Here is a 19,732-nt window from a genome sequence, read left to right on the forward strand (position 1 = left end):
TGAATTTGTACGAGATCTTCAATAGTAAAAACTGAAAATATAATTTCTTTGCGATTGTATATGAGTCTTACGACATGCTTAATCAACCATATTCCCCGGAAACCATTATAAAAATATAAAATTTTAAAAGAGTTCTTGAAAAATGTACGAGTAACAACAACATTGTAATATGTTGTATATTGAATATGCAGGGTGATTATAAAAAAACTATCCCGACATATGGGCCCCTAACTATCATACGACGTACCATTCACAGAAACTGAATGAAATTTTGGCATAAGGTATTTTGATGTATGCGCTCAACAATAACATGGAAAACAACAGTGTCACTCTAACAGTTACGGTTACAGTGAGAAAATTTCGAAAATATCAAATGGCAACACCAAGTTTTTTGTATTGGAATGCGATCTCCATACTGAAAAACACTAAATAGCGTTGGAATGGCACCTGTAGCATGAAAATCACCGGCGTTAGATAGGCTAAAAGTGAGGACAACCAATAAGGACAGAGAAGCAGCATAAAATAAAGCATTTTATTGTGTTTCCACATGACCTTGTGGAGGACTAATCAGGCTGGGATCTCAGCCGAAGAAACGGTGTGACGAATGAAACGAACATTAATGCTCTGGTGCACGGCAAAGTCCTTTTTACTTTTTCCTTGCCTAGCTCCGGGGATTTTCGTGCTACAGGTGCCATTCCAACGCTATTTAGTGTTTTTCAGTATGGAGATCGCATTCCAATACAAAAAACTTGGTGTTGCTATTTGATATTTTCGAAATTTTCTCACTGTAACCGTAACTGTTAGAGTGACACTGTTGTTTTCCATATCATTCTTGAGCGCATACCTCAAAATACCTTATGCCAAAATTTCATTCAGTTTCTGTGAATGGTATGATAGTTAGGGGCCCATATGTCGGGATAGTTTTTTTATAGTCATCCCGTATATATATACACACACAAATACAGAGCCACAACAGACAAAATGCCCGGCGAGGTGACTGAGAAAAGATGCCCATAATAAATATGGATGTTATATACTTGTAAAATACAGAAATCCTCAAATTAAAAATAAAATTATAAAAACTAAAACTCAACCTGTATAGACACAAGATAACATATTATACAATGCCCATAAAACTAATATATATATAACTGTTAATAATATAATATTGTTTTCATTATTTTGTAATTGATAGGAAAAATTATTAGTGAGGAATAATATTTCAATTTTCTGTACCTCAGAATCATTCTATCGTATGTCCATTTGAGTGATTTTGCAGTATGAAGAGAAGACAATAATAATTATTGTTTTCTCTTCATACTGCGAAATCACTCAAATAGGCATATGATATAATGGTTCTGAGGTACAGAATTTCCGAATTATTGAAAGAAATCATTTTACAATTACTGAAAAAAATAACTTGAAAATTTTTGAAACGAATATTTTTTGAATAAGTGGAAAAATTAACTCATGAATCAATATTTTTAGAAATTAGTGATGAAAACTATTTCATAACTATTGAAAAAATAATTGCATAATTATTAGAAAAATAATTGCATAATTATTAGAAAAATAATTGCCTAATTATTGAAAGATATTTCTTTCACACTTCAATAACTTCAAGATGTATCGAGAAGGAAATAATTTCAGAATCACAGAAATAAATAATTACAGAAGAATTGAGAGTAGTTTCATAATAATAATTGGAAGAAGAAATTAATCGAAACTTATACAGAATTGATGCAAGACGTAATTTCAGATCTAATCAAAATTGATAACTGATAAAAGCCACACTAACAAAAAAATAGACGTCTTCAGTAACATTAGCTCCGCAATTTAACTGTCTGTATCAAATAAGAATCTATTGCTTTCAACTTGATATTCTTTGTGCACAAAATTTAAGGACGCTTTTATAATAACACAGAAAAAAATTGAAAAGCTTCCTTTTCTGTGTACCCCGTTTTCATTTTTCATCGAAAATTCTTAGCAACTTCTTGAATAACCTTTTGTTTCGACAAGTATTTGTGACACTAATCTTGATTTTTATTTATTATTTTGTCCAAAAACAATTTATATCCTACATGATTCATAGAAACGTATCATATCCTATCCCAACTCACCTCAAGCAATCCATTTCGTGCGGTTTTCTTTCTCTTTCGATGACCAATCCTGTAGTATGAGGCAATCGTTGCGGAGAATGCGGAATCCTCCCAGGCAGCAAGAAAACCTACGAATTCGAATAGAATTCACATGAATAATAGAGCAATTCCACTATGTAACACGGTTTTCGTTCTTCGTTAGCAGACATTTCCCAATGGTTTACGAACTAAAAACGACTGAATACAGCTATTTTTTTGCTTTAAACTATGTTTTTGTGGTGAGGCAATCGATATTTGTGAATTGGTCCTTTACCATTGGTTGATTGAGTGACTGGAATATTGAAAATGACAAAAGAAAATAAATACTCGCACTGGTAATAATTTTAAAAACTGTAAATAGCCCTTATTATACATACGAAACAGTTCTCAACAGATGGCTGATGTGAAGATGGATTCAGGAAAAGAAGAAAATGCAACTGCTTTTGCGGGGAATCGAAAACTGTTGGAAGATCCAAATTTCAATTCCAAGAACATTGGAAATCATTAATTAGCTGCTTCGTCCTCTTTCAAAATGATTATTTACGTCTTTCTTGGCAATAGAAAGAACGATAGCTATGTTTCCATAATGAGCGATTTTTTAGACAACAACTAGAACATTGAGATCTAAGTTTTCACTAAAAATTCACTCTACTCTGATTTCTGCCGAAAGTTTTAGATGCTTTTAGCGACCAACAACGTGAACACACTTTTACCAAAGCATCTTCATTATGGAGCATCGTTATCAGAGAAATTAGAACCCTTCAATGATAGGGTATTACTGTTGGGTTTTAATCAGGGAGATTGATGATATGCACTTCGCAAGACGAAAAGAAGTCTCATCTCATTTTTCTAAATAAAATGCACCTAAAAATTTTGAAATATAGTATTAATTTGAGTGCTCTTGCAGAAACATTAACAGGAGAACAATAATAAAGTCTGAGAGGCTTTTTTTTTGAAATTTATTTAAAACAAGTTAATATTAACCAATATTGTATTTTTGTATTGATGTGAGAGTTGTGTATCTCAGAAACTGTGACGTCATGGAGAAAACCTGATTTTTTTACCGAATGCAACGCCCTAATATTAGGTAAACCAACCTATTTGCTAAGCAGATACAGAAAAACGCTATATTTGAACGTTGACTATGGAGTAATTACAAAACCAATTTAGAAGAGATGCCAAAAACATATCAAATTTCATGTGTGATGAGATGATGCTGCCTCTCGCTATAACGTTAATCTCTCTGTAACGCCATACAGGGTGGACGGAAAGTCCTGGACACATTTTCAAAATTGATAAAAAAAAATCAACCAATTGACAAGAATGGACGGTTTGCACTCTTATCATTAGTTCGTATCATTGAATAGATAGATACATAGAACCGCTCATAACCCCGGACTGATGCAAAGCACCTCACTTCCGTTACCTCAAAAGAGACATAGTTGTGTCGGAAAAGTTAGCAAAGATTTACAGTGGTGGCTCCCCTTGCCCCGTGCTCGCAAGTATCGAATCACTCGCGTCGTTCTCCCCATGAAGACAGTCATCAACTCGATGCAACGTACAAGATATTTGATTGAAATGGACAGCTGAACCAAATGACTAGGGAGAAAAATTGCATGTGCGCCAAGTGGCACGTAAGAGCCGGAGGCCGCAGCCTGGGATTTCAAAAGAAGTGTGGAAAAGACTTGTGGGCAAGTAAGAAGAAGAAGCTGGCATGTTGAAGTGGGAGAGATTTGAGAATGGTCTAGTACACAATGTATACAAATTACATATATACAGTGCCTCGACTGTGACGGGAAACGAAGAAACAAAGGCTCCGTCTACAGTGCTGAACAGTTTTGTTTCCCTTTCCTTTTACGGAATATGCAATATACACACACAGAGCCTCCACTGCGACGGGAATAATCAAACAGAGCCTTCGTTGAGTGCTGCACAGTCACATTTGAATTTTAATCACTATATTATTTACATTACAAAATTTCCTTTTTTATACTATCGGGAATGTACATAAACATTACTATGAAGGTAATACATATTGGGAACAAATGCCATTATGAGCTCACATAAATATTCGGTTACAAAATCATTATCATACTACTATGAAAGTGTATATACAAAAGCATTTGTTTATTCTTCCGGTTGTTTACTACAGGGTCGCTGAGTGTGTCGCCATCATGATAAGGTCTGTGAGGATACTAATTCTTTACTTTCGAAAATAGCTCACGCATACACAACGTCCTTGATTCCCAATCATAAATTATACAGTGTGTATTAGTTATGGTATAGGAGTGTAAGTGCGCCCCTCTATATTGAATCTGCATCTGTTTCAGATTCTACTTCCGAATCACTAGTGGATTGTTCATTGCTCTCGGTTATTATCAAAATAGTTTCTTTATTATTTATCAGATACCTCAAGACTTGTTGTAGCTTCTTCGTTGCAGACCTTTGTAAAATAATTTTCCGTTTTCATAAGATCTCTCGTCCGTTCGGTGGCGCTTCCAAATGTTATCCCTTTGTGCACTCACAGTGTCACATAGTGTATCACGCTTCCCGGATGGCCGCATCTACACGTACTGGTCTGGCTGATTATGAGCCTTTGCATGTATTCACCGAATGGACCGTGCTCTGTGAGGAACATTACCATTTCTCTCGGCATGACTTCTTTCATTTTACCCACTTTTGGTATAACGTCGAAGACCTTTCTTCCAGTTGTGCATGTTTGCCAATGGTGTTGCCATTTCTCTGATACTTCTTTCGAAAGCGGATTTTTAATGTAGGATGCCGGTAATTTCATTAGGTGGTTTTCATGTTGATGTTTTGTAGCCTCTTTTGCGAATTTATCCGAAATTTCATTCCCCTCAATACCTACATGAGCTTTCACCCAACGTATTGTAATCTTCCTGTTACTGTTGTCTATTAGTATTTATCTAATGTCATGCACTAGGCTATGAGGGGATTCTACACCTCGTATTGCCTGTATACAGGACATGCTGTCTGGCTTTATAGTTGACTTTTCTTCAAAATGTTTTGCATAAGTGATAGCCATCCAGACTGCGTATAACTCTGCTTGGAATGCAGTGTTGTTATTGAGCAATCGACAGTTCCATTTGTCCGTTACTTAAGCCAAGTAGACACTTATGTAGGCTGCTCCTACGCCATTCATGGTCTTGAAGTCATCAGTGAAAATAATTCGATTTGTTGATTCTGGTTGATGTGGTCAAGACCTGTGCCGGCAAAATATCTTTCACCGGGTGATGCGTCCATGGTGGATGTTTATGCTCTACATCTGTAGGAAGATATGTTCTATTGTTTATTTTAATCTCGAGTCTTAAATTTGCTTCCTGTATTTCGTTGTCCAAAAGTACAGTCAAACCTCGTTAGTACGTCACCTGGTTAACACGTCACTCCGCTTACCGGATCACTTTTGGGAAGTCCCAATTGTCCTCGGGCAGGAATTGGCACAGCTATGGCATACTCCGTTTAACGAGTCACTCCGCTTTCTAAGTCATATTTTTGCTCTCCCAAGAGTGACTCATTAACGAGGTTTGACTGTATATGTAGTGGAGGATTATTAGTTAATACGTGTATAACGCACTGTTTGGTATTGTGGAATAGGCTCCAGTGATGAATAGCAGGAATTTTCTTTGAAGAGAGTCTAATTTTGTTCTTAGTTGTTGTTTGGGATCATTGAATCATGAAATAATGCTATAATGCGGACGGCGACAACTTTATAAAGCCTATTTCTAATACTTGGATTAATGCCCCATGTGGAGCCAGCCATTCTTTTAAAATTTTGCAAACGCAAACATTTCTGTGTTTTCGTAATCAGATAATTCACATGTTTGAACCATGTCAGGTTTCTATCAAACATTATTCCTAAATATTTGATATTCATATTGTGTCTTATAGGATTTTTTCGCAGTCTAATAGTTGGTCTTCCCTTTTTTTGGGGAAATCCATGAATAATTGGATTTGGGGAATTAAACATTACATTTCCGCCAGTGATCGAACCGGGGACGCTGCGCGTGTGAGGCACACGGGATAACTACTACACCACGGAAACATGCATCATTGAATAGCTTTTTTCATATTAAAGCAAAAAATAGTTTAAAATTTCGCTCTCGGGTGGCGTGTATTGGGAAAAAACTCGACATGAAAATGCTACACAAACAGAAGCATAACTAATATTTATTACGATTTGCGTTGTGTAAAAACTACCACACTTAGATTTGAGAACTAAACTCAAAATCTGTCAGCTGGTTGGTTTTTTATCAATTTTTTAAATGTGTCTAGGACTTATCGCCTACATTCTGTTCCCTCTTGGTCCACAATGTACATTGTATCCAGATTTCGCTGTATTTCGATAAATATTTTCAGTTTCCGTTTTTATACACGAAACTGGAACCAGGAACTTTAACTGACAGGTTGAAATTCGTACTTACGTAATGAAACGAAGGACGAAAAACTCGTGGAAAAAGAAGCTTTTAATATGGAAACTGAACACTTACGTAAGCGAAGAACTTGCTGCTGAATATCTAATTAACATTTTTTTGAAAGAATGTACGTAGAGTTTACGAGCACAGTATATATCCCAAAAACAACGTACTTTTTCTTTCATACGTCTCTTCAATTAGCGAAAGAACGAAATTAGAAGCTCTACATGACACGAATAGCTTTTATGCATCACAAATTTCCTCCAACTACTACTATTATCATCAAAAGGATCTTCCTTAACAAAACTTTGGTAATGAAACTCATAAAACTCATTAATACTATGAGACTTACGGCTTAAAAAATATTTTTTGGTTATTTTTTTGACTCAGTATAACTAAAAGAGAATAAATATAATTTTCTTTCGAGTGTATATGCGAAATTTTAAGAAATTTTTTTTACCCCAATGTGTTTCTGCCTTTTATATTTAAACACGTTTTTAATATTATTATACGCAACATGTACATTGTGCATATTACTTCTTCAAAATGTTCTGTATAATAAGCCAAGAAATATGTACGCAGATACGTGTGCCTGTATAGAAGTGCAGTATGTCTCAGTATAACTGCCACTAGTGCGTGTGAAGCAGTTATTTGAAGCTACTAAAATCGGTGAGTTGCCGTATTGCCCCCACCATCTCTACAGATTTCCTTAGATGTCCGGAAAATTACTTTATCCAGACCTAGTACTAATTAACGAGAGTGGATTGATTTCCCTAGCAATAGATATTCCTTTTAACAAAGAGTTCGGCCTTGACTTCAACGATAATAAACACATTATCCTTGAAGTCAGGGCTTAACTTCTTGAGGTTATCTGAAGCGAGAAAAAACAAACAGAGGTTTGTACGTAGCGGGTCTGAAAGGGTTATATGCATACTTTGATACTGATTCGACACTGTCGAATGAAAGAAATAACATGCGTAAATGACATTAAAATAACGGGAATAGGTGATGTTTCAATAAACACTAATAGATAATATGGTCAATAACGTGAATGAATGTCGTTGCAATAACGTGAATAGATGATGTTGCAATAACGTGAATGGAGGATGTAGCAATAACGTGAATGGAGGATGTAGCAATAACGTGAATGGAGGACGTAGCAATAACGTGAATGGAGGATGTAGCAATAACGTGAATAGGTGACATTTTAGTAACGTGAATTAAGGTGCCTATGAAGGGGAGTGGGCTTATCATCAGTTTTTGATGAGGCTTTTGCTGATAAGGTTTTCGCTCCAAGCAGTGTCTCATTAAAAATCTTTAAAAAGAAAGCAGGATAGAGGAACAGCGATTGGCTGTAGCAATGATATTGGTGTGACACTTCTGCTCAAAAGATCACGCATGGGTCAGCCTGTTCTTTTAAAAAGCTCTAACGAAAATAGATGACGTTGTAATGCATGGATGGCTTTGCAAAAAAAAAATTGCAATTGAATTGAATATACCAGTTTTTCTGGCCATTTAAATTTGTATTGAAGATTTCTGCCAATCTGAAAGTGGGAAGAAATCACTTTTTACATTGACTGAATTTTTCTTACCTGACAATCCAACTAAATTTCTAGATACGGATCATGCAAACAAAGAATGTAAAAATATCCACTAAATTTCTATTTAATAAGAGAGCTCTGGAAGGTGTTCTTTATCTGTTACCTTTCCAAGTTTAGAAAAAAAATGTGTATTAGCGACAATTAAGCAAATGTGCTGATCATTTTTCCGATTGAGATGAATCTACATCTATTGCGGCATTTTCATAATTTTCGCACACGCATTGACTATTTTCGTTCCATTCTTTTCAATGTCTTTAATATCATTCTTACCTCACCTTCTTTAATGATGACGTCTTTGAACTTTCCTTGTTCGACGACCACGAGATTCATGTCACCCTTCAGCATGTAAAAGAACTGGAAATGAACATCGATTTCAGAAAATAATCAGATGAAATAAGTTAAACTATGACTATGTTTTAAAATGGGTAAGGTCTATACAAATATCAAATAGATTATAATTCAAAAAATATAATAAAATATATTTCTGTTGTAGTCTAAACAGAAATATTTCTGTTATTTATCGATGTTTTCCTGAAACATCGATATTTCCTCACGCAGCCAGTTTTCCTTATCTGTCGTATTAACAAGGGAGAGTGACGCTTTTCGTCATATACCGCCATCTGGTGGCCCTGATGTCATCTGCGAGCTATTAGCAGAATGTTGCCACCGTTCATTGCACGGAGCCATTCAGTGTATACATACGCTCCAAGGAGGGGGAATTCTCTCTGTCTTCGTAGCTTAGTTGGTAGAGCACTCGTCCAGCAAACGAGATATCGGGGTTCGAGTCCTCGTGAGGGCAGAGATGAATTTTTCTTTCCTGAAACATTCGACATCTCCTCACTCAGCCAGATTTTTATACGGAAAACTGGCTGAGTGTTAACAAGGGAGTATAATATCTGTCGTATTAACAAGGGAGAGCGACGTCATGTGTAGGATAGACCATAAGTTATTAATACACCGTCACTCGACTGCTTCGACATGGGGACGCCAGTATCGTTTAGTAAGGGGAAATTCCACGTCGTTTGTCACAGGGAGTTTCTTTAATAGGGTTATCAATAAAAGAAATAGCTTACCTCCATCATGAATTCTTACACATTTGACACATTTACAAAAGAAGTACGATAGCCATACTGGTATAAATCGAGAAGCTATTCATACTTAGATGAGGCAACCGGTATGTTTTTCATGGGCAGTATATCTATATATATAAAATTGATTTTCTGTCTGTGTGTATGTTCTCAATACAAATCTACAATTTTAGATCGATCGTCGCCAAATTTTGCATATATACCAAATGGGACCCGACTTGAACGATAGGCTACTTTAAAATTTCGTCAGAGCAGGACAAATGTCCCAAATGGGCAAAAAACCGTATGGCAACAATCGTTTTTGGGCCTCAACGATCACTTTCGGAACGTTTACTTTGGTTATTGTGGTTCCCTAGCAATACGTTTAAGACGCGTATATGTCTTTACAATGGTTTGTCATTTCTTCAGTGCTGTCAGTATATGCATAATAGTTTATGCCTTTATAATGGTTTGTCATTTTATTCAATTCACCCAGTAATAAGAGCTTTTTGAATAGACACCATCATCAGCATCACTTTGAGGGCAAGGCAAAGAATGATTCCCCATAGAAATCAGTGTTAAAATTGCCGATTTTACTGTAGAAATGCGGAAATTTAGTGAAGTTTTCCGCCACATCAATGATTATAAAAATTGAATTGATTCTCGATTTTTGAAATATTGAGTTCGCTTAGAGATGCGAAGCCCAGGAGTTAAAATATGAAGTAATTAGCCGGACCTACTTTTGAGTTGGATATTCATGCAATAACAATGATTTCAACATTTTATTTATATCCTCTCAATCATGAAAATTAACGTCTCTGTGTATTGTCTTTTAATTCATTCATTTCTACGTTTCTTTAAACCTAGATTTGTTTCTTTCATGAAGTCGCGCAGGAAGTCCTAATATTGGTTACCATAGACACGGTTTGTATGTCCCTCAAAGAAAGAGGGAGATATTACGTGATCCGGAAAGCTTCATTGAAGAAAACCCGGGCAACAACGGATATTATAACTAGTATTATATATTATCAATTATTTTCGGGTATATGCTTTTATATTGGGTTGCTACATTTTAGTTTTATTAGACATTTTTATTTCCTAATATTATTTTTCCCCTCTAAGTACTCGCCGTCTTTTTTCTCGATTAACCTGTCAAACGCGAGTGCTGGTGGATGTCTCGTTATTTTGAAAACATACTGAGTCACTCCTTTTCTAAGTTATTTAATAGAAAAAGTAGAAGAGAGAGATTTTTAGTACATGGTCGGCTGACAGTTGGAGCTAGACTGAACTCCAATACAAGAAAATAAATAATGCCTAGCCAGTAGGTGGCATAAGAAACATAATAAGAATATAAAAATTGCACAAGACAAAGCAGCGCCACAAACCCCTCAAGCCCGAAGGAGATAAAATGGAATCCCGGTTTTTGTAGATGTTTAGTTAAAAAATTGTAACTTTGAAATTAATCATTGAATTAATTTGAATTTCTTTATGTTTATAAAATAACGTCTTGTCTATACTAATATGTAGTATCACCTGTATTACCAAAAAAAATTATATTTTATTTGTGTAAAACTGTTTTTTTTTCCTCTCTTCTACCACGGCCCAAAAAACGAAATTTATAAGTCAGCCTTGTTGCTATAACAAACAACTACTGGCCCAATTATACTGAGCCTTTTTGTTCAAGGGGACTTGAACACGCTCTTTACAATAATCATTATACTGTGCGTTTTGGCTGAACGGGTAAAGACATGCACTCTACAATAATATACCGGACCACCCACGTGATAAGCTGCAAAAGTTCATCAGTCACAATAAAATATAATAAATGAAAATGATAATTATACATGCAGAATTTTTATTTTTATGGGATTCATACGGAATATATATATATATATATTTTTTTTTATTGAATACATTAATTTTTACTTCTCACTTCTTAAATTTTGTTCTTCAACAATTTTCTTTTTTTTAAAATCTAAAAATTTTCAATCCCAGCGGGAGCCATTTTTTATGTTTGTCCATCCATCCGGAATCAGCTAATTAATTATTGTTGTCGTGGCTAACATTAAGTCGACCTGGATTTCAGAATTTTAAAAAGTTAATTGTCAAACCATTAGTCGAGTTCCTACTCATATGAACAAAAGTTTCCAAGACATGTTTTAATGTAATCTCTTATGATTTCTTTTAAGGTATTTTGTAGAATCAACTACCACTATATTAAACCATAAATGCATCTCGTCCATATTCCTCTGCGGAACTTCTAATGAATTTGTACGTGCTGAAATGCGCGTGTACGTTTAGTGAACCTGGCGGGAAGTTTGTTATTCATAATGCATGTTATGCGTAGTGTGCTGCCATCTGTCATCAATTTCAATTAATGTTGGAATAACTGTATCGTTGTAGGCCTGTTGCTCTCCGTGGCGAGACTTTTTATCACCATAGCGACTGTAGAATCAACTGATAGAAATTTACCAATGAATTGAGTATTTTATGAATAGTTTTCAAATTAAATTATGGCATTTCTGTGAACTTAGAATAACAAACATCGCGAGATTATCAACCCTTTCATTGTTTTGCTCTTTGAAATACTAGGCCGACTCTTCTGCGATATTTGAACAAATGACGTCACTATAATCATCAATCACACTGTCCCGCTTTTTAACAAAAATGTCAGAGACATCACTTAGAAATAGACCTGTTGTTTCTTCAGAGACTGATGATTAGTCTGCTCTCCTCTGTAGACACCTTAACTATCTCTCAGATCAAATGATACGTAACGAGTATTATGAATTCGAAAACCTGAGACATCTAAAAAGTAATACTTCTTTCATAGACCATGGATAAGTTGAGTTCCATTGAGCCCTACGAAGACATGTTTGTTAGCAAGGTATTTCTTTCCTTTCTGAGAAAAAATAAAAACGGGAAAAACTATCCTACAAATAACATAAGTAGTAGCATGTGGACGCCGCAACATAAGTTTCAGTGCGTGCTGATCCATATTAATAGCGTATCTCTGCCGCAGTAGATTTGATAACACCTAGAATACTGCTTAGACAACAGATTGAGTGCCATTTACGCATCTGTATGGCCGCTAAGGGAGCTTACATTGAACTTCATGTCTTTATTATGGAAGAGTATGTAACCTTGCCTAATAATACTCGGAAAAATCACCAACGGAAGCAATATATTTTTTATCCTCTGAAGACGGCACCCAGAGCGTGTCGAAATGAATTAGGAGTTTTGTATTTTCCTTGTATTTTCCTTTTCCGTTGGTGATTTTTCAACGAAACTTAATGCAAACGAAAGTGATGCGAATAAACTTTTTTTTTTAATTTTCCTATTCTCTGGCTGGTTTGTTCATATTCTTTTATCCCTTCTCGCTTTTTCGATTCTGTTGGTTCTGTACAACCTCTGAGTTTGAGTGTCATCTATCTTCCACAAAATGAAAACAGATAAACGACAGTTGCTGAGGGGAGAAAATAAATTTTTCCACTTGCTCAGACAGAGAAGAGAAGTACATCTCGAACTATATTTGCGCAATTAAATGGTTGAAAAGAAATAATTCTCTGAACCGATCCATTCGTATATGCATAAAAATTATTTCAGTGTCTCATTTGAAGGCTAGAGTAGATTACGCTCCCAGAAGAGAGTCTTTGTTTGCACTGATGATGGATTTATAAATGGTAAAGATTTTTATTTGTATTTTTTTTTTCTCAATTGTTTTCAATTGATGTGAATTATAAAAAATATTTCATAAACTAATTCTGCATGCCGGAGATAAATAGCACTATGTCCATTTTCGTCAATATTGAAATAACTTAATTAATTTGCAGTACTCTCGTTACACTACATATAGATATAGGACATCGAGTCCCATTTCAACAGAGATATTCACTTTATAAAACAAGCAAGCTCAATAGAAAGCTGCAATAAAAAAATAAACTGCTTTCTTGTAAAATTTCTCTTTTGTGACGCGGTGCCCTTTACCTCCGACAATCAGAATTAGTTTAGAAAAGTTTTAGTTATTTTTCCTCTATAACTTTACAAAAAAATAGTGAATTTGACTTTTTTTTAAGTAAATGAAAAGGAAACTTTTTCTAGCAAATATGCGTATAAGGCGAGAAAGTGCAAAGAACAATCCCTTATTTTTACTGACTGAAAACATTCATTCCGACTTGAAGTGGTGGTGATGTGACAGAAAAGAAAAAAAAATACAACTTTATCCTTTTGTTGATATGAACAATTTCAGCAGAAATGTTAAAAGCTGTAATATTCTGGTTTATATCCTCATAAAAAATGTACTGTAATCCCCATATCATACAAATAACGAAAATAGTGAAACAATCCATAAAAAAAAAATATCCCCTACCACTGTACATGATAGTTTTCCGAAACACAAAATTTGTTACATAGAAGATATTTCTGCATGCTCATTGAATCAGATTTGTCCTGGGGGAAAAACGGGGAAAAGTTTGTTTGCATAACTTGAAAACTAATGTATCAATTTTTTCCATAAAATTTCTATAAAACTGAAGCTACCTCTTTTTTACAAGAATTTTTAAATTCCTCTCCACAATATCGTCGAGTGGGTCAAAAGGTAATTTCAATTAGCTTTTAACGTAGCTGAAAGTTTCCAAACAGAAAGTTTAGTTAAAATTACCCTCGAGTGAGCAGACTAGTGCTTCCACGATGTTCATTTCTCATGCGCGTGGAAAAATTTGAATAACATCATTGTTGAGGAAATTTTTATAATTTGTGTAATACTTTAAATTTGGAGTTCATAGTTGCAAACTCAGTTTTTCATGGGCACAAAAAAAATTGACCCCTGAGTTATTTATCCTAAAAAAATATACACCTTATATAATGAATAAAAACCAAGTAAAAACCAAGTAATTATTCAAACATTTCAATTTGAGATAAGAGTCATGTTAATCACGCTAAACATTGCTAAAACGGTTCTCACGAGAGTGTTTCGTGAACTTTCAGCTCTCGAATTTTCTTATTCTATCAATGATTCCACCATATACATATATATATATATCCCAATTTTCTCAATAGAAATACCTCATTGTCATCATTTCAGCAGACTTGCGCTGGAATAATCATATCGATTATATCTACCATAAATGTCTCAATAAACTCTCCATTCTTTGCCGCAACCTCAAGCATTCTACTCGCGATGTTAGACTTCTCTGTTACCAAACTTATATTTTTTCCTGTTCTCACCTATGCCTACGGAATTTGGGACTCCTACACTGCTAGTAATAGCGAGAAGCTGGAATAAATACAAAATAAATCCGAACATTTTATAAATGACAGTTGGTCCTCCTTTGTGTCTATTTCTGAAGTAAAACATGAACTTAATCTTCTCTCTTTCTCTAACTCCCCCTTCCCCCCTCTAAGTACTCACCATCTTTTTAAACCTGTCAAACGCGAGTGCTAGTGGATATCTCGTTATTTTGGAAACATACTGAGTCACGACTCCTTTTCTAAGTTATTCAATAGAAGAAGTAGAAGAGAGAGATTTTTAGTACATGGTCGGCCGACAGTTCGAGCTAGACTGAACCGCAATACCAGAAGAAAATATATAATGCCTAGCCAGTGGGTGGCATAAGAAACATAATAAGAATATAAAAATTGCACAAGACAAGCAGCGCCACAAACCCCTCAAGCCCGAAGGAGATAAAATGGAATCCCGGTTTTTGTAGATGTTTAGTTAAAAAATTGTGACTTTGAAATTAATCATTGAATTGATTTTTATGTTTATAAAATAACGTCTTGTCTATACTAATACTTGTCTTGTATTACCTGTATTACCTAAAAAAATTATATTTTATTTGTGTAAAATTGTTTTTTTCTCTCTTCTACCACGGCCCGAAAATCGGAATTTATGTCAACCGTGTTGCTGTAACAAACAACTGCTGGCCTAATTATACAGAGCTTTTTATCGCAAGGGGGACTTGAACACGCTCTTTACAATAATCATGATACTGTGCATTTTGACTCAACGGGCTAAAGCATGCTCTCTACAACAATATACCGGACTACCCATGTGATAAGCTGCAAACGTTCATCAGTCACAATAAAATATAATAAATGGAAAATAATATGATAATTATGATTCTACAAAGCCAGTTATTCCTCTATCGAATGATACCAAACATGCAAAGATGCACACATATCCACACAAGATAAATCTTATCTTTGTTTCCTATCTGCTTTAAATTTAGTTTCTTTCCGCATACTACAGCTAACTGGAACTTACTCCCCTCCACTGTCGTTGATTCACCCAGCTTTTAAATTTTCGAAAAATGTAAAACATTTTTTCTGTCACCATCAATTGCGTTCTCATGCATAGCCCTCAGACATTATTTTATAATAATAAATAAATAAATAATAATGATACTTTTTCTTACAACTGAAAAAACATGTGGCATAAAAATGATATTGAAATTCTAAAATAAACTAAATTTTTTTCAAAATCTACATATTGCAAATCATTAAAAATTGCATTTCATTAAAGGATTGCAAGAAATGGCTTTTTAAATTCTGAAAACTACGCTGAAGACAGAATTTGGTAGTCTTTTTTTTTTTCTAGAATAATCAGAAAAACTAATTTTTTTTTTCAACGTCCTTTGAGAGAATATGTACGGCTTCTATACGTACATATAAAATTAGGCGTAATGAGGTAAAAGGAAATGAAAAAATTCTCACGTGTAATGTTTTGTCATGATTTTGCTTACAGCTGATAAAATTTTAGGATTAAAGAAAATCCGCGTGAAACTAATGTAAAGTTAATGGAATATATGCATTTTTAACATGACTATATGAATAAATATTATTTTGTATATTTCTCCAGAGTCCTTAGTGTGTATTTACTTTATAATTTGCATAAAAGAACTAAAAATATACATACGTAGTTTTTTTTTTGTTTTTTTTTTTGTCTTTTTTTAAGAATATTTTCAGGTTTTTATGCCTTAATTGATAAAGTAAGAGCATTGCTACAATCATCGGGATGCAATGAAAAATTATGAAAAACATAATTATTTTTTGGAAAATAAGATCTTTAAAGATCTCTTTTTTTTCAACGTGAAATATAGGTGAAAATAAAGAAATATATATATTAATAAAAATAAAAAATGATCATAAATAAAAATAGGTATCAAAAGAAATTCTGATCCCGGAGGAAAAACGTCGATCACTAAAAGAGGAAAAAAATTGGTTACACTTACACTTGAATAAAACATAACACAGTGGCTCTCAAAGTGTGCGTCGTGCTTCCCATCGACGTCGGTGACGACGACGGCTCGTAAACGAGTACAGTAACGATACAGTAATCTCTCACTTATACGTCGGTGCAAGGGAGCAATGAAAAAAGACGTATAAGCGAGAGAGGCGTATACACGTGAACGGTATTATTTACCTGTATCTTTGTCCGGGAGTTCAGGAAATCGTCTTATGACTGAGAGAAACGTTTGAGTGAGACGTTGTATAAGTGAGAGATCCCTGTAATTGAGGCCGTTGCCAAACGATGACTGGCTGAGTAAAGCCTCACTGGGATGTAACGTAAGACAGCGTGTAAACGATAGCCAAGTAAATAAGCTTGTGAACGATGGACGAATAAAGTGGATAGTATACTATAGCTTGTAAATGATGGCTGTTTACGTTGTTGGTGAAGTGTGACAGAGTAAGACCACTGATAAATGATTGTAAGACAGATAGCCGATAAATGGTAACGAAGTAAGACCACTGGCAAACGATGGCTAAGTTGGCAACCGGTAAACGATGATAGAGTAAGGCACTATAAACCAAGGTTTCTAGAATATATACCACCCTAGCTATAAACCATGACCAAGTAAGGCAGTATGGGTAAGTGAGACCAATGGCAAATGATGGCCGAGTAGAACCACTGATAAACGAATGATGGGTGAGAGAGTCCACTGGTAAATGATGGCTTGGGCAAAATAGCAGTGAGTTAATCATCATCAAGGTGAGAGAGCCGCGAGGAAATGATCTCTCTTGGACCGAAAATTTGCGATTCACTGTTATAACAGACCATGCTTAAAATTTCAATGTTCTCCCACCACATCATCTGAAACACATTTATACCCCGTATGACCAATACAAGAAGGCTGACCAAATATGTAAACATTTTTGTCGTCCATTTTCTATGTATGTTCTATTGGGATTCTATACATATACATATAATATACAATCACGGGAAATCTCGACAGCTGTTGGAAGGCGAAGACATATTTGAGCCTAGTTGAATATTTTCGCTTATATTGCCTATAGCGAGGAATTAAGTGCGACTACAAATCCCAGTGGATTAAAATGAATTCTGCGAAAAAACGTTAACATGACAAATACATTATATGGGATGAATATTCATATTTATATTTATTATAATGATTAGCGTGATGTAATTTATGATATATAAGTTGATAAAATTATTTCCTTCCTCGATTTCAGCAAAAATAAAATTATTATTTTTTTTTCTTTGAGAGAAAAAGGCTTTTATTTCTATGAATAAAATACATACAATCACATATAAACAGAAATAACACATAGACTGAATACAAGGGACCTATGTCGTCCAGGGCAGATCTATGAAAATGCACCCTCTTTACCGCACACCAACTACGGTTATATATCGCCATACGGCAATTTCCAACCAGTGGAGTTGGGTGGGAAATGAAGGCTCCATTTATCGGTGGTCGCCCTAGGCTCGGTAGGTAAAGAACTTGCGTCGAATGTTCTATGCCCGGATTCGAACCCATGGACCTTGATGGTAACCTTCATAGTGGAAGACGAGCATCTTTACCACTGCGCCACTCGGGCCATGAAAATGCACCAAAATGTTTTCTCGTGGCAACACATCGTTTTGTGTGTACACGTATAATTCAAGTTTACTTCTTCGAAAAAAACGGGGGGGGGGGGAGATGGGTTATTTTATGCGTTATAATGAGGAATAGAACCTATTAGAAACAGGATAATAACAGTGACTGATAATTGATGTTTGTACAAAAAAAATAGGTAAAATGAAGCTTTTTTTGTTACAGGTAATGTTTTTACTTTAAATAAATTACACAGGTTTTATCACACATCATCATCATCAACAACCACCATTTTCAATCCACTGCTAGAGAGAGAGATGAAGGTCTCCTCTAAATTTTTCTATTTCTTTTTTAGAGGGTTTTTGGCTGTAATCCTCCACGCTGGCCAGTGCGGATTGGAGGAATCCCATCCGCGTCCGCTCACCACGTGTTAAACTTGACTACTTACAGGCTGCACCACGAGAAGGTGCGGATTGGACATTAAGCCTCTACTCCTAGTCGATCCCTTCAAGTCCTCATAATGAGGCAATTAAAGGGTCTTCTCTCCTAGTTAACAAGTAAAGACTATTCAACAGCCTCTCTCTCTCTTTATCACATATATAAATATTTAAGTACGCCTATAATGAGTGCAATCAAGGAGTTCTCTCTTGTGTCTTCAAATAATGGCGTACATCATTTGACAACAAAAAAACTCTACCTTGAACTCTTATTGAACTCTACCACTCCTCAAAGTCTGTCCCATGAATTTATAATCACCCGGTAATTGCATCACGTGAAGTAAATTACAGAAGCAGCAAATTAATACCGTAGTACAAAAAAGTAAAAATGTTTAGTCACCTCCTCTCCTTCTTCCATGTGAAAATCCTTACGTGAGTTTGGTCCGCCGACAAAAAAGCATTTCAGTTGACCATCTTTATACCTATAGAAAGTTATAAGACAATCATGAATAAGAAAATTTTAGGTGAATTTTATCAATTGGAATCATGGGAATCAAACTGAAATATAATCACCACATAGCAGCGTCTCTATAGGGTTAGAATCCGGAAAATATTTATTAGCTTCTGTTAAGTCCAGTTCAATTAAACTTCTTACATACAAAGTTACTGTTTCAGGGCTGGACAAATCTCCAAAAATTTATCTTCCCGGTTGGGCGTGTAACTTAAAATAATAGATTACAGAAATCAATATTTTACATGGCCCAGAAAAATATTATTGATTATTACTAGATTTACTTATCTTAAAAAATTTTAAAAATACACAAATTTATTTACTTGCATAAACAAAATAGAAATAATACAATTTTTGAAATGACTCAAATCAAATTTTGAAAAGAGAGAGAAATACAAAACTTCCAAAGAAATGTGATCACCATTAAAAAATCTAAAATTTGTCAAACCGCTTTTTACAATTTTCCGCGCTGTTGGCGTCGGAAAAGAAGTCACCAAGTTACAATTCAACTCACACATAGAATTGTCCATTTACGGTACTGAACCGGACGGATCACGCGACTGAGAAAGCGAGACATAACGCTAGTTCACTGATAAAAACCGGGGCATCTTGAGAGAAAAATTGTTTAGAAAGCAATATAGCGTTGAAGTGTGTAAAGCAAATGAATGGAATTACCTATTGGCACTAAAAGCTTGGGCCTTGTACGGT

General features: G+C 35.0%; 1 protein-coding gene and 1 non-coding gene across 4 annotated transcripts in view; one reads left to right on the forward strand and one right to left on the reverse strand.

Moving 5' to 3' along the window:
• The window catches only part of LOC149078735 (3-hydroxyanthranilate 3,4-dioxygenase-like), an 85,533-nt gene that overhangs the window by 29,019 nt on the left and 36,782 nt on the right, over window positions 1-19,732 (reverse strand). For all 3 annotated transcript variants that reach the window (XM_089240836.1, XM_089240837.1, XM_089240835.1), the window contains 3 exons: window positions 18,914-18,995; window positions 8,443-8,526; window positions 2,121-2,227 (listed from right to left, as the gene is read on the reverse strand). In XM_089240836.1, coding sequence (XP_089096962.1) covers window positions 2,121-2,227; window positions 8,443-8,526; window positions 18,914-18,931 — 209 coding nt within the window. In that variant the 5' untranslated portion in view covers window positions 18,932-18,995. The remainder of the gene's footprint in view (window positions 1-2,120; window positions 2,228-8,442; window positions 8,527-18,913; window positions 18,996-19,732) is intronic.
• TRNAA-AGC (transfer RNA alanine (anticodon AGC)) lies at window positions 8,900-8,971 on the forward strand. Its single transcript has one exon. It is a non-coding gene; the product is annotated as a tRNA-Ala (tRNA).

The sequence above is a fragment of the Pholcus phalangioides genome, unplaced genomic scaffold, assembly GCF_987345545.1.
Source record: "Pholcus phalangioides strain wild (caught in Gottingen) unplaced genomic scaffold, Ppha-v1.0 ptg000013l_1, whole genome shotgun sequence".
NCBI classification, from domain to species: domain Eukaryota; kingdom Metazoa; phylum Arthropoda; class Arachnida; order Araneae; family Pholcidae; genus Pholcus; species Pholcus phalangioides.